This window comes from Prionailurus bengalensis, chromosome A3, assembly GCF_016509475.1.
Source record: "Prionailurus bengalensis isolate Pbe53 chromosome A3, Fcat_Pben_1.1_paternal_pri, whole genome shotgun sequence".
Classification (NCBI taxonomy): domain Eukaryota; kingdom Metazoa; phylum Chordata; class Mammalia; order Carnivora; family Felidae; genus Prionailurus; species Prionailurus bengalensis.
The window spans coordinates 59,876,407-59,893,016 of record NC_057354.1 but is presented as its reverse complement, the minus strand read 5'-3'; the positions used below and the strand labels follow the sequence as shown (position 1 = coordinate 59,893,016).

General features: G+C 39.9%; 1 protein-coding gene across 1 annotated transcript in view; it reads right to left on the bottom strand.

Moving 5' to 3' along the window:
* Positions 1 to 16,610, bottom strand: part of AFF3 (AF4/FMR2 family member 3) — a 530,066-nt gene that overhangs the window by 431,639 nt on the left and 81,817 nt on the right. The window contains exons 2-5 of the mRNA XM_043603159.1: positions 15,355 to 15,429; positions 12,925 to 13,045; positions 11,359 to 11,671; positions 10,847 to 11,229 (exon numbers count right to left, since the gene is read on the bottom strand). Of these exons, the coding sequence (XP_043459094.1) occupies positions 10,847 to 11,229; positions 11,359 to 11,671; positions 12,925 to 13,045; positions 15,355 to 15,429 (892 nt within the window). The remainder of the gene's footprint in view (positions 1 to 10,846; positions 11,230 to 11,358; positions 11,672 to 12,924; positions 13,046 to 15,354; positions 15,430 to 16,610) is intronic.

Here is a 16,610-nt window from a genome sequence, read left to right as displayed (position 1 = left end):
AAGACTGTTCAATGACATGGCAAAGTGGTTTTGGTATGTAAGGAAAATAGTTGGGAAAATAACCATATATGATAGCTTCACCCCAGTTCAATAAAGAAGGTCTAAGTATAGAAAAAGACCAGAAGGATCTATACCAAAATGTTAACTGTAACTACTTCCAGATTGCAGGATTACATGTGATTTTTTTTCTCTTTTATGTTCTTAATGTTATCCAAATTTTTTATAATGAAGACATATTACTCTCAAAATCTTTGCTGCCCTTTACAGCAAAATTTCTGGAAAGAGCTGTCTATATGTCATGTGTCTAATTCCTTCTCATGATTTTCTCTTAAACTCAGACTTTGGCCTCCAAAATGCTCATTGAGGTAACTGGTGACTTCCATGTTACTAAATCCAACACCAAGAATTGAAACTGATTAATTTCCTTCCCTTGTTGATACCATTTTCCTCCTGTCTTCTAGATACTGCACTGTTTTCTTCCTGCCTACTGATCCCTTCCTTTCTGTCTCCTTTGCTAGCACCTTCTCTTCTCACTAACCCCTTGATGTAGGAGTACATGAGGGCTCAGCCCTCTTCTTTAGCCACACTAATCTGAGGGACCTCATCCAGCCTCAAGGCATTATCACATGTATGCCAATGACTTCCAAATCTGTATCTTCAGTCCAGATACATATTCCTTCTCTACCAAATTCCACACCTGTGGCTCCAATGTATGTGTCTATTCATATCTACCTGGATGTCTAACAGATACTTGTCAAACTCCAATAAGCTCATATGAATTCCTGCTCTTCTCAAAAACCTGCTTCTATAGCATTTCCCATCTCAGTTAAAGTAACTTCTTTCTTCCAGTTGCCCAAGTCAAAAATCTGTCCCCAATTCCTCTCCATCTGTCATCCAGCGAGTCAATTCTTGCCTGACTCTCCTCCAAATTATATCCAGAATCCAATCTTCTCATCATCTTTGCTACAACCTAGGTCCTATAACTACTATCATCTCCCCCCTTTCTCTGCCCCAGATTAAAGAAATCATCTGCCAAGTGATCTCCTGCTTCCACCTCTACCCATTATAGTTTATTCTCAACATGACAGCCACACTGATCCTTGTAATACTTAAGATAGATCATGACACTTTGTGCTCAGAACCCCTGAAGGGCTCCCAATTCTCACTCACAGTAATACCATGGTCCTTCCTGTGGCCTAAAGCCCTTATGTGATGTGGTTTCCTCTCCCATTCCCTTCCTCCTTGTATATTCCACTCCAGCACACTGTCCTCTTGGTATTATAGGGCAAGGAGGTGTGTTCCGTTTCCACTTGCACCTTTGCCCTAGCTACCCACTTTACTCCAGCTAACTTCTTCTTTCTCCAGGTACCTCCTGCTAACGTTGCCTCACCCTCTTGTGGTTCACGTTTCAATTTCTTAATGTGGATTACTTTATCTACTCTTTTTAATACTGCAACCTGCTCCCTATCCTCCAAATCTATCTATCTGTACCCCTCTACAGGTGTAAACCCAGCCCCGTTTACTATGCTGTGCTTGCTCCCTTTTCTGAAATACTAACCACAAATTATAAAAGGGTAAGAAACAGTAATACTAACCACAAACTATCAAAATGGTAAAGGAATAATCAAGATAGGTTATGCTGAAGCAAGGAAGGTTCCTCTGAAAACTCGTGTTTAAATTACTTTGATGCCATCTGGATAAGGGTGGCGTGACCCTGAGGGAGGGACTGTCCAGAGGACCTAACCTACAGGAATTAATAATAAAACACAAACATAGGTGAAATATCCAGCAATTTGAAGTCCCAGTGAGCACACCTAATGCTAAGAAGTATAAGCTATTGGAATGTTGATTTATACATCAACCCAAGGAAGGGTGAGAGCTGTCCAAAGATGGGAAGCCTATCCCAGGAGGTGGTAATTTCCCTCTTAGCTATGGGGGTTGAGCACAAACAGGATGAGCCTCAGTAAGGACGTCACAGAGAGTAGTCAAACATCCCACAGGAGGTTTGGAGTAGACCTTCCCTCGCCCATGCTCTCTCTGTGAGATTTTCAAAACATCCAAGAACGAGGGGGGGAAGGGAGTGGCTGATCTATATTTGTTTCCAGGGCTTATGTAGATCAGTAACTGAATGCACACATTTTCCTATTTTCTACTGTTTAGCCTTCTGTCACACAGATAAAGAGTCAACCATTTACTGTGTATTATAGGCATGCCACTAGCTATGTGGACCCAAATGCTATGTAACCAGCAATATTTCTGAAGGATATGTCTCCAAGACAACAAATAAACAGAGCTCTGGATAAATGTGTGGACTATGTTTACATAAATTATGAAATAACGCATTACCATGAATAAGTCAAACATGAATCATGACAGAAACAAGATCCATGAAGCACAAAATGATATATAGAGAAAAAGGGCCAAAGGGACATTCTGGAAATCAGTACCTCTAAGAACCCCATGTATTCCAAGTTATTTCAAATCCATTAAAACTTAATTCACATAGCAGAAAGTTTGGAAATGTGGTCTCTTCCCCACTGTCCCTTGGCCCCCTCACCACCCTCCTCGTTCCCAAGTCCTCATGCTACAGCTGGCATCACGTGGCCAGAGAAACAAGCATCTGCCTGCAGCACATACACAGAACACCGCACACACTGCCCCGAGGCCAGAGTTTCTGCTCAGGAAAACCAAACAAAGGAGAACAAGGAAAAAGAGGCAGAGCACATAACATCCCTGGCAGAGACACCGCCTGCTTTGGCTTTTGTTTCTGAGGCCAGCATATAGCTCTATGGTTTATTTTACATGGGCTGTGTTTACATACATCAGTAAATATGGTTCCCATTTCTCTCTGTAACGGCAGCTATAAATTATATGTTGGAAGTGTTTGGCTTTTCTCCTCCCATAAAAGGTTTTGCAGGAATTACTGAGGCCCCCAAGGAGAGGAGGTCAGTGTTTGGAGGGGAGTGACTTCCTTCACCCATATCCTTAAATTAATTAACTAATTCAATAAATACCTATTGAGCACAAACTATGTGCCAGGCACAGTTAGGGAAACTTCAGTAAACAAACTCCAATAAAAACAAAACAAAATCCTTGCTTTTATCACATGGATATTCTAGTAAAATTCACCACCTCACCTCAATTTCCAGATTCTGAACTCTCAAAACATCTAGGGCTGAGCATATTAGAAGGTAAATGTGAAGTACACATACCTACTATAAATAATAATAATTATTATCATTATTGAGTTATTGTTACTGTGGATTTTTAAGAGCTTACTATGTGCCAGCCACACTATTCTAAACACTGTACAAGTATTAACTTATTAAATAGTCATAAAAACACTATCAAATGCTATCAGGTACTGTTTATCGAATTGTGTCCTTCACGGTTATAAATTTTAGATAGAGATAGGGTCTGTACAGAAGTAATCAAGTTAACAATGAGGTCATTATGGTGGACCCTAATCCAGTATGACTGATGTCCTTATAAAAAGGGGAAATTTAGAAAGACACACACATAGAGAGAAAACAACATAAAGACACAGGGAGAAGACAGCCATCTTCAAGCCAGTAAAGCTAGGCTACAACAGATTCTCCCTCACAGCCCTCAGAAGAAACCAAGTCTGCCAACACCTTGATTTCAGGGTTCTGACCTCCAGTCCTGCGAGGCAATTAATTTGTTGTTCTAAACCAACCAATTTGTGGTACTTTGTCAAGGCATTCCTGGCTTACTAGTCATGATTCCGTGTCACAGATAAAGCCACTGAGACACAAGGTCATCTGGCTAGCCAATGGACTGACAGTCAAAGTCAGAGATCTAGCTCCAGAAACCACACTCCTCATTCTGTTCTAAAATCAGGCCAATTACTGCAGACACAGGTCCCAGTCAGTATCACTTCTCAACACCTCTGTTGATCCTAAAGCCTGACCTTTGGCCAAAATGGAAAACTGCAACGTCCAGGGGCGGCTGGCACGCTGCTTGTCACACTTGCAGCCACAGGACAGAGTGTGTGACTGGCAGCAGGGAAACTGCACTCTCATCTACCATAAAGGTATTGGTAACGCTGGTTAATCATGTGGGTAAGTGATTCTCCTCCTCAGCCCAATTAAACATGCTATTTAATACTGTGTGGCTTCAAAGAGATCTATTTCAGTGAGTCATTCTAAATACTACCTGGAGGGGCGCCTGGGTGGCTCAGTCAGTTAAGTGGCCGACTTTGGCTCGGGTCATGATCTCACGATCCGTGAGTTCGAGCCCCGCGTCGGGCTCTGTGCTGACAGCTCAGAGCCTGGAGCCCGTTTCAGATTCTGTGTCTCCCTCTCTCTCTGCCCTTCCTCTGTTCATGCTCTGTCTCTCTCTGTCTCAAAAATAAATAAACGTTAAAAAATAAAAATAAAAAAAAATACTACCTGGAAATTTTAACACTTTTCCTCAGCCCATATCTTGTTGATTTTATATTTCATTTAACTGGAAATAAAGCTCAAGTGTGATATGTTCCACTACAGGTAATAATAGCTCAGGAAAGCCAAATGCACAGGAAGAGAGAGAAAATTCGATCCCAGACTTGGCAATAAAATCTCAGGAGGGGGCTAAGCATTAAATAAGAGAGAATCATGTCACTCAGGCTTTGCGATATTAATCCAGGATAATCTCAGTCTTCAAGATTTCCATTATTTCTAACAAATAAACACCAAAAAACTTCCGGAACTTCATTCTTCTTTTCCCTTCCCCCCATCTCTCTGCCTCTCTCGCTTTAGCTCACACACACACACACACACACACACACACACAACCACTTCCAATACTATCATTTCTCTATCTTGTTTGCTTTTGTCATTTCAGAGGTATTTCTAGGAAGAGTAATATAGCCAATATTTACTGAATGCTTACTATATTGTCACTGTGCTAAGTACATGACATTCTTCAACTCATCGACTGACTCCTCTTTCCGGCAACTCTGACACATAGATATTATCATTTTCTCCACACATAAGAAAACTGAGGCCCAGAGAAGTTAAACCACTTGCCCTGGGCCACATGTCTAATAAGTGGGAGAGCCAGGATTTGAACCTACACCTTGCAGAGCCATCAGGATTCCACCATGTATCCTATGTATCTGAAAGCTTGCCCAGGATTTCCAACCAAGAACGAACGAACTACAAAAGAAGAGGCTTTTGTCATTGGACTATTAAGTGATACTTTTTCCAGGGTAGGAGAGGTTCTTGGATTATATACCATCTTTTCAAGTGGCTCCAAACACAGAGGCCTGAGGCTCTTGATTAGCCCCAGGTTTGGAGTCAACACACATAAGGTTGCAGTTTAAGAGAAAACAGCCCCGTAATCTGTCCAGATGCTTTCCGGGAGAGGAAACTTTATGAGAACTGAGAAAATATACAGGGAAAGTAGAGGGGACTTGCTAATAGCCTCCCTCCGGGTCTCACCCTCAATGCCTCCATCATTGGGAGTAGTTTACTACCTTATGGCTAGAAAATGTGGTTTTATAATATGAACCCAGAGAGGAAAGGGGGTGGAAAAGGACACCAGCACCTTCACACAAGACACATTTTAATATGCTTTCTTCAAAGTTTTCAATAAAGGGTTATAGAAGCTGAAGTTATTTTTAAGTGACTAAGTGCTTTACCTTTCAGGGCCTCGCTGGCTAAACATAAAAGTACCAAAAAATATGGAAACATTTCCACTTGCCAGCCTTCATTTTGACCTTCAAAATGACCCATCTATAAGATGGAAAACAAGTCCTTTCATATCTGAGATCAAAGTTGTGGGTCTTCCCTCTTTTAAGTCTACAGGGTACAAGTTGTGTACGTCCTCACTCCGGGAACAGATAGCATGGATTACATGGGGAGGAGGAAGCACAGAGGAGAACCATCTGTGCTGGTACTAAGCCCACCCCCCTGCTCCCCCCACCGCTGTCCCACTGCCCCACAAGATGTGGCCTCTTGAAGGAGGATGGAAGTGATGACTATGGGGAGGATGAAACTACAACAGTCAGGGAAACCGAGTCTCCAATCTGGACATACACCCTCATTTCATCAATGAACCAGCCATCAGATAGCATGCTTCCATTTGAAAACATTATACATCTCAAATGTAATTAAGAAATTTAGACTGGCATGAATATGTAATGTACACATTGCTCTGCAGATGCCTTTTCCGTCCGACAGGCTGGTGCCGACTTTAATTTGGAAGAAATCCATTTTCATACAAAGGTAACCAAGAGTGACAGGAAATAGGAAGCCTACATCATTTATCTTGTGTGAACTTAGAAAAAAAAATCAGTTAATTGCTTTTCTAGGAAGCTATTTTGTGGAATCACGGTGCTTTATCTTTCTGTTCTTATTCATGGTATAAATGGTGATTTTAAAATGCCCATTGTGAAAATGCTGATTAATCAATACATCTTCAACTATTTACTTATTTTAACAAAATTCTGACCAGCCAAAAATGGTGTCTCTGTTCTTGTGGATGAATTATCAACCACTAGGAAAAGTCCTAATATACACACAGTCTATTAATTGATATTCAAATTGAGGTATCTCTTTCCTCATCATTGATTACACTAAGAGCAGCAGGTCCTGCGTTCTCTCCTTCCTTCCCTGGCTTTTCAGATGTGTTCTATTCTCAGCCATCAGAGCCCTCTGTGAGAGTGGTCTTAAGTCACTGCTACTTATTAAATTAATAACAAACAGAAACTAAAATGTGTATGTTTTGGAATACCAGTGAAGCTGTAACTTGCCGAACAAACTGATTTCATAGCCCATGAGGCCCATATTCCCGTGCTTTGTCTCAGTGGCACTGCATATTAGGCTTTTTTATAGGATTGTCCCATTTCTGCCTTCCTGTATCACCTAGCATATACATATGTATTTTTAAATTCTACCAAGTTTGAGGCCAATATAAAGTACTCTTTTCAAATCTAAAATTATCATTTTAATAATAATTTTGTATTATTCCATGAGTGAAGGATAGATACAGCATGAAGCTAATGACGCATGAGCTTCAGGGCCTCTTAAGTGAACATTCCTCCAAGGCCCCAGGAAGGGCTCTAGCAATGACTTAAAGCATGTTTTTGTAAAAATTTCAAGCATAAGATAATTTTTCTACTCCTTTTTTCCTAACGAAAACTCCCAAGACAGTATTTATTTTAGGTCCCACAAAACCTATATCTACTCCTAGGTTAACAGTCCCCAGTGTCTGGATCTTGAATTGCATGTAAAGGGCAAAACATCAATTTTGTGTGTGTATGTGAAACAAAAAATTTTCCTCAACTGCAAATAAGATTTAGTGTGCCCTACCCAAGAATGTTCTAGAACACATGCTGCAGTCATTTCTTATGTCCCTCACCTAACGCTAGTCACCCTTCCAAGTGGCACTCCAGGGAAGGCTCACTTAATGAGGGATGGCATCAAGAATCAAAAATTCAGCTATAACAACAAAAATATGTTTTTCATTAAACACAAAACTGTGCTGGGGAAAACCAGCCAGGAGACAGGTGTATCAATGAACTCCCTTGAGGTCTTTAACTTCCACATCAAATTGCACTGAATTTTTCCACACTAATTACCTATTATTGAAGACTAAAGAATTATAACAAATAATTCGCCATGGCAGCAGATAGAGTGCAGATGTTGTAAGAAAAAGAATGAAAAATTTCATGAAGTGTAAAATCAGGCAAAAGAGATTCACAAATTCTCAATTTTTTAAAATAACATTGAATAGTTTTCTACCACAAGGATTATGAAGGTGAGGAAATTTTCTAGGACTAGAAGGCCAATTTTAAATTTAGTTTGGACTGTACGTGAGAGAAATTGCAAATTAAAAGCTAAGTGCTGGAGTCTAATTTATTCAATTCATGTAAATTTCTTGCACATAGAGATCACATCTTAGATTTTTTTTTTTCAATTTCTCACATCACATTACACCTAGTCATTGATTTGATTTCTTATGAGGACTGTACCTACACAATGCCATACAGCTATATTTGCATCTCCCTTGTCTTTACGTCATTTTTACCTAACACTTCCTTTCAGCCCCCAAAACCTTCACACAGGCATAAGTCTTATTCTACACCTAATGCCCTGGGAAAGTATAGTCAAATCAGGAAAGTTCCTTTCAGGTCACTGCCTCTGTAAATTTCCTTAAGATAATGCATTCCTTACCTCATTGAAAATTAATGTCAGTACTATCAAGAGAACATTTTTATATAGGTACTATCTGCATAAAAAAAATAGGCATTAATATTTCTTGTTTGCCACATTTGTTTTATTCTCTCCAGAAAATAAAGGCAAATATCCCCATAAAAGTACAAACTGATTAGCTGATAAAGATAAAATTCTTCAGTTTCTGTGCTATGATTATGGATTTTATAGAGATGTCCTATAAATAATGATATACCTGCAAAAGGGTATATATAAAAGGGTCTCTCGGAGTACTGTTAAAACAAACAAACAAACAAACAAACAAAAAAACTCTTTGAGTCTGAAAGATGGAAAATGTAACTTATAGATACTATTCTGCTGCTAACTGGGAAAGATTCATTTTCTTATTATAATAGACTGATTAAACACACAAGTGTTGCAAAATTCAAATTATCATATTTTCCATAATATGCAAAGTTTTTTGCTAAAATAAGGACTATACATCTCTCATACCAAAAACAAAAAAACCAAATCCACCAATTAAAACTTTGTTTTACGAATGACACTTCTTACCTTTTCCTAACCACGCTTGATTGGCCTCTTTAGAGTATTCAGTATAGAATGTTAGGAAGGAAGCAAGCTGACTGGCTCGATGTCATTACATGGGGGAAATGAAACACTTCCTTTTTAAAAGCTCTAATTTCTCCTGGTATGACTTTCTATCCTAGGCATTTCCCTCTTTCTGTGATTACTGAACCGTAGTACAATGTGTCATTCCCAATCTGGGGTCTTGGAAGGGCGTCCTGAAAGTGTCCATGTTATTAATGACATACCCAAAGCCTAATGAAAACTGTATAGTTATCTTCATAGGATTATACTGGCTATCAAAAACTGGCTTTTAACCAGGGCTTTATCAACTCATTGAGTTACAAAGTAAATAAATAAATTACCACCTAATAAATTTGAAGTTTCTTTGGCACATAAAAATCATTTTAACAGGGAATCAATTGGGATTACAATTATAAAGGATTCCTGGTGGTTGCAGCCACCTCTGTTCAAGGATAAGCCATGTTTAATTTGCCAGGTCATTTGATGACAACAAAAATCAAAGGGCTTGATAAATTCATTTTGTAAAGTGATATTAATGTGTGTTTCTTACAAACTTTTAAAAACATAAATGCTTGCAGAAATTATGTGTTGCTTCTATTAATTCCTAAGAATACTTTATGGGATCCATCATAAATGAATAATTAAAAGGAGTTACTAGTATACATGTCACTTAATTTCTTCTTTAGAACCTGTATAAACACCTTAGAGTAAAAAAATATATATCTTCTCCTTCAAGGGTAATATGCTGATCTCCCAACTGGTGCATGGTGCTTTCTGAAGTGATAGCTCAGCTCAGAAATGATTAACTTCAGCCTTGTCAGACTCCCAACAAGAAACATCAAATCATTCGTGTTTCATTTGGTTATTAAATCAAATTAAAATATACAGAATATTCTGCAGTGTTACTCCATCTTTAAAAATGACTGTGTCAAAAAGAAAAAAAAAATGGACGGTTCTTAAATCCAATGCTCCAGAATTCACATTTTATGTTTGTTAATATACCACATCACAGCAAAACAAAACAAAAAAAAATGCGCAGGCATACTTTTTCATGTGCTCTTGACAACTGTCATCAATTTGTAATATAGTCTGAAATGTGGTTCTTTAAAACAAAACTTCATTTTCCATCCAGATTTACTGTTCAAGTGAGTAATCATGGCTTCTTTGCTACCCCTGTGATTATGTGATTTGCCTTCTTGAATTCTAATATTCCATACATCCAATATACATATTTTATAATGCAATAAATAAATACTTTCAAGATAAATAAATAAATAATTTCAAATAAATAAATTCAAGATGCAAACCAGAAGAATCTGAACTAAAAGATTTCATTCTCTTCATATAACCTAAGATCATTTTTATAGGACAAGGAGAGTTCTTACTTGATTCAAATCAATTAACCTGGATTTTAAATCTTATAATATGGACAAGACTTTGGTACATTTGAATATGCACCATACTTAATATTAAGTCTTTTTTTTAAGTAGGCTCCATGTCCAACATGGGGCTCGAAGTCACAACCCTGAGATGAAGACCTGATATCAAGAGTCAGATACTCCACCAACCGAGCCACCCAGGTGCCCCTCAATATTGAGTCATTTAATAGTTACTTTAAAAATCATTATGAGGTTTACTTTGTGAAGTCTGTGCTGGAACATTCCAAAACTGACAAAAGCGTCAAACTTCTGAACTCTTTTACATAAAAATTAACCTCTTTATATATAGCCTTTACAATACTTTTATTTCTAATATATAGTATCTGTGTCAACACTGACTCATTAACAATACAAAAAAAATCCCTTGAACTATATTGAAGGAGACATTCCTTTCCTGAATGAATGTAGACACATAACTGCATGTGTTGGAACTTAAAAATAATTTGGTGATAATCAATTTGAGAAAGTTGATAGGAAACCATTATTTATGTGTACATCCTCCTTTAGTGATTGCTACAAATCCTACCATATGGAGTTGTTCACACAATGAAATAAAGAAGCATGGGAGTTTAATTTGTAATCGTCCAGTGGTCACTTAGAACTGCTCAGATGTATGTAGGTGGTATTGAGAAAACTTACCTCTCCTTGCTTGGGGATGCTGAACTTGGACAGCTTGGCCTTGGCTCTGGTGGACTCTGGCTTGGTGGCTGGGACTCCCCTGTATGACGTACAGTGCACACTGGTTTCTGTGGATGACTTAAGCTTTGGAGACTCATCAGGAGCCTGATCTTGGCCGTCCATCGGCCGCACATATGCAGTTGGTTTCTGCTGAACCAGGCTGGGTTTTGAAGCCAGGGATGGAGGAAAGTTCTGAACACAGTGTCCGCTGCTGCTGTGCTTGGCTGCCATAGCAGGTGGCCTTTCCTGGGTCTGAAGACCCACCTCTACATTGCACACTTGCTTGGCTCGTGGCTGCTGTCTGCCAACACCATCTCCAAGCAAGGTCCTGAGAGAGCCTTGTGCTGAGTTGGAAGAAGAAGAAGAAGAGGAAGATGAGGATGAGGGGCTCGACACAGAGTGGTTAGGTTTTTTATTATGGTTCTTTGGGTTAGCAGATCTGTTCAAATCAAGCAACCTGGGTCCGTGCTTACTTGCTCTCTGTTGGCCATCTGATGGTGGGTGCCCAGCCTTCTGCCAGCCCATGGTGCCCCTCTTACTCTGCTGCACGGGGACAGCTGCTGGTGTGGAAGATGCAGTGCTACAGACAGATGAGGGCTGGGTCTGGGCTCTTGAATCTGCAACAAAATGTTCATCGATCTTGTTCACAGGAGCCTGAGGAACCCCAGGTTTGGGAACGCCAACGAGATGACTCTGATTAGATCTATCAGTTAAAAAGTCTTTCATTTCATCGTAATTGCCTAAAGTATTCTGGATCCGGTTGGAGAGCTCATCTCCCTTGTTCGTCTGGAGAAAGAGAAACACACGTACCCTCTTGTTAGAGACAACAGAAACACAGGAAACAACGGAGAGGTGCCATTATTGATCACAGTAGGCTTGTCACATTCAGAATAAGAGTTGGGGGATGACATCAAAACTGTCCTTTGCTGGGGCGCCTGGGTGGCTCAGTCGGTTGAGCATCCGACTTCGGCTCAGGTCATGATCTCACGGTTCGTGAGTTCGAGCCCCGCGTTGGGCTCTGTGCTGACAGCTCAGAGCCTGGAGCCTGCTTCAGATTCTGTGTCCCCCTCTCTCTCCGACCCACCCCTGCTTGTGCTCTGTCTCGGTCTTTCAAAAATGAATAAACATTAAAAAAAAAAAAAAAAAAACCTGTCCTTTGCTAAAGAAGTCCGTCCACACTCTGTATCATGCCAGAACCAGGAAGCTGTTAAGAGCCTTAGACTACATCAAAAAGGAATCTATCCTTGGTGGTGTGCTACAGCTAAGGAAATCAGAAAATTTACCACTGTAGCTGCACAAAACAGTCTCAATTAAGACTTTCCAGGATTAGGTTTTCTTTTCTTTTTTATAGTCCCTTTGGAAGCTTTTCTTGAAAATTCAAATTTGGCTCAAATTGTTCTGCTGCCAATTTCTAAATATATAATTATTCTTGTCAGAAACCCAGAGGGACAGGCAAAAGAAGTCAGAGTAAAGCTTAAAATGAACATGGGGCTAAATGTGCAAGAAGCCACCAGCCTAAACTATCCATAGTTCTGTGCAGCCTCAGATATTAGTGAAATCTTGGAAGACCTTTCATTTTGGAAGAGAAGCTGTATCTCTGACCTTTGGTATAAATGAGAAGCAATCCAGCAGCTTTTTTCTCATCACCCTATCAGGTACCCTGATTGCAGCATGACCCATGTGTGGCAAATGTTACCAAACCTCTTTATATTTCCTAATAGCTGAGAAAAAAACATAACAAGTAGCACTGACTTTGAAAATCAATGCAGAAATGAAGTCTATACTATTGATAAAAATCACAGCAAACAGCTCTCACTATTAAGCAAAAGTTATATTTTACTGAGGGAGCAGGCAGTCAAGTCATGTGAACTCAACACCAAGATCTGTGATCTGAAAAGACCTCATTTTGAGCGGCTGAGCTGTCTTCCTGGGCTGACCAGGCAGAGAGCCAGCTGAAGTTTGGTTGGTCGACTCTTCCAATACTGACTGAAAGTAGAGGTGCAAGTGAAGGTGAAGATGAACAACAGAAAACCATCTACCTTGTAGGGTTCACTGAAAAGGGAGTAACTCGAATTAAATGCGCCATCATCCTGCTGAGTTTCCTGATTTCTTCTTTCTCGTTCTTTCCTCCGTAACACATTTCTATCTGGTTCATAGACGCTGCATCAGGACAAAGAAAAGAGAACAACCACATAGGAAAAAGTTAAAGGCTAAAGCCCCGTCAAACATTCCCCTGAGTGCAGAAGTCTGGGTCATGGACAAATGGTGATGATAAGAACATGGATCAGATTAAAGCCAGTCTAATCAAGCAGTATGAGCTTGGGTGTCTGATAATTACATTCTTCAGGAGCAAAAGAAAATCCTTAGGACAAGTTCCAACCAGTACTAGACCTCTCTGCCTGATATGTAAAACAGGAAATATCTAAGCAATTTTGACAGGAGAAGACTGAAAGTAATCTTAAGGCAGACAGTAATTACAGTGATGTGTAAATAGAAATTATGAGCATATTTCCTCTTAAGACATAGCCTCTGAGTGTTATATGGGAATGCTTCTGTTCTTGTCTTTCTTTCTTTTTCTTTTTTTTTCTTTTTTTTTCTTTTTTTCTTTTTTTTTTTTTTTTTTTTGCATGGCTGTGTTTCTGTAGTGATTCTTTCATTAACTAGCTCCCTAAAGAGCTGTTAAAACTCCATGCTGCAGTGGTTTTCACAGTTATGAGCCTCCTTCTGATCTCTGCTAATCAGTCAAGTCGTCAAACTACTACTGAATCAATTCTTCCTTCTGATATATTTGACACTATCACTCCTAACTATGAAAAATGTGCCAGGAGGAAGGGGTGCAGGCAACGAAGGAAGAGAACGGAAATTGAATTATGGTGTGTCATCAAGGATCTCAGCCTTTTTGTTAAAGAAAATTAATATCTATTCTCCCAAAATACAATTATGAAGTGACCAGACACCAGATAACTGGGAGGACTAAGGGAGTGTTCCTTCCCCCTCATAAGGAGGAAATAAAGGGGCTAATTCAACTAATAATAAGGAAGTGACCCATTTACTGAAGGAAGGAAATACACGTTTTTTTCAGCTTGGTACATAAAGTAAATCTGGCTCAGTGGAGACAACATACCTGACATGTCCCTCAGAATGAGCACTGTCTTCATTTCCTAGCAGAAGCATTTTAAGTGATCTTGTTCTGCTTAGAGCTCCCACTTGATCTAATGCACAGATGCCTGAGCTGGGAGCCAGGACAACCACCTACTGACTGTGGTTCTCCCATAACCAGCGACATGATGATGGGAAAGCCACACAACCTCTCTGCACCCCAGTGTCTTCATTATAAAACAGGGATGTTTCATGGCATTGTAAGGTTTAAACGTGAAGGTAATCTACAAAATGGCTTTGGAAAAGCTTTAGGTGCCCAAACTCCAATGTACTGCTTTTAAATGTTGTTAATAATGAAAGGATCTGTGGGTTCATAGAAATATATGAAAGAGTGAGATCCTGTTTTGTCTAGTTTTGTTTTAGCTGAATTGCTATCTTGAGTATAAGAGAATATTTGTGTCATGTAGCTATAGAGGACACAAATAAAATGATCATAAAATACATATTGCTTATCCTTCTAGCTCTGCCTGGGTGGATAGAATATACTTTAAATTCGCTAAGGGGCAATGCTAAATATGCTTTCAGCAAGGCTGGGAGAACACCTAAGGAATTTCATTTAAATTTAAGATTAGGAAATGTTAAAATACCCAGAACATATCACCTATTAGCATTTTAATTCATCTTTCGTACGTTACCCAAAGTTATTAGATTGGGGAGTCCAACCAGTGACCTTCACATAAACGGAGGCTGCAGCCACAGCCTTACCAAATGAGAGGCTCACAGCTCTGACATTGCGATCACTAAGAACTCTCTGGATGGCTATAGTGATAGTGACTGGCATAAGGAAGGCATAAGATGAAAATGACACTCTTATTCACAGAACCAGGCTTCAAGTTCAAAGAAGAGGCTATGATTGCCCTGCCCTGCTTGTGGACATTCGCAATATGAGACCGCAGCTTTCACAAACATTCCATGGATTTCAAATGGAGACTGCTCTGACAACACATGACTCATGCTGTGGATGGGCATGAAGTGAGCTTTAACCAAGGGGACAAATCGAGTTTTACTATGAACTTGCTAACTTTAGGATCCAAACCAGCATTTGGCAATCAGAAAAATAAGCTTGCATACCATGCACCGTACTTCTTCCCCTCTCCAGCACACACAGGTATCTGCGAAGCACCAACTATGCAGGACTCCATGCACAGAGACTTCCATAAACATGCTTGCTGCCCTCAGGCAAGGTCAAACCAACCAAACACACAAGACTGGTATGATGCATGAAGTGGCCTTATGTAACATGGAGCAGGCAGGTGGTCATTTAGGATGATTTCAGGACTTCTGAGAGGCCCCCATACCCAAAATAATACCTCCTACATCTGCTGGCTGACGACTGAAATTCCACAACTAGAGAGTCATTCCTCTGGCTTAAGATGTCTTCACCCCTGTAAAAAATGTAGACACCACAAGAAGGGGAAACACTTTAACCTGATCAGCCCTTGGTATCTGAATGTGTATGAGTTTGTCAGCATTTTTGCCAAAGGCCAATGGGAAAGGGCACAGGACATCAGGGTCCAAATATGAGGCATGACAAAAAAAAAAAAAGGAGGGATGATGTAGAATATAGCAATGAAAACAAATTTATAAACACTGCCTACTTTGCAACATGGCTTAGATGTTTAGCATTAGGCTGAAAGCAAAAATCAATTAGGCAGATATCAGACTTACTGTATTTTCCAGGGCCAGGGAGTAAAAATCACTTAAAAATATGGAGAAGTTGGGAGGTGAGAGGCAAGCTGCTCCTCTTTAAACTTGCTTCATTCCCCAATCCATTCAAAGATAACCAAAAGCACTCCAACATGCACACCAGTGCTGGCTAAAGTTCTCTAATGAGGTTCTACCTGCATACCCAGCCTATAGCTTCTACTACTAAGGAAGACTGAACACCCTCAGGACCACATACACATAGTCTACTAATAAAAATGCACTGGCCATTGGAGTGTGTGGGTGACTCAGTTGGTTGAGTCTCTGTCTGACTCTTGATTTCAGCTTAGGGCATGTTCTCATAGTTCATGAGGTTGAGCCTCACATCAGGCTCTGTGCTGATAACATGGAGCCTGCTTGGGATTCATTCTCTCTCTCTCTCTCTCTCTCTCTTTCTCTCTCTCCCTCTCTCTGCCCTTCCCCTCACTCTCAAAATAAACAGTTTTTTAAAAATGCACTGGCCATCTTTCACAGGATAGCCATGATGCTTGTGCCATGCAATATCCTCCATGCCACCAGATGAAACCAGAATGATCAAAAATGACAATCATCCCCACCTTCTCTGGAAGAGAGCAAAGGAAACCCAAAAAGAGAGCTAATACGTCTTCAATGCTTTCCCTTTGGTTTCTCTTCCCCAGCCTCACTGAACATTTATCCCTTCCTAATGGTGACCCTCCTGGTTCCTCATCCTTAACTATAACCACAACCCTTACCTGTCATGTCAGGCCTAGGAAAATGTCACCTGCTTAATGCAAATGTCATTGTAGAGAAAGTCTGGACTTACATGCCCCATCTTTCTCTAAGTGTCTGAAATTTTATCTCTTTGGTCAACACTAAATGTTTAACTCATAAAGAAAGTATC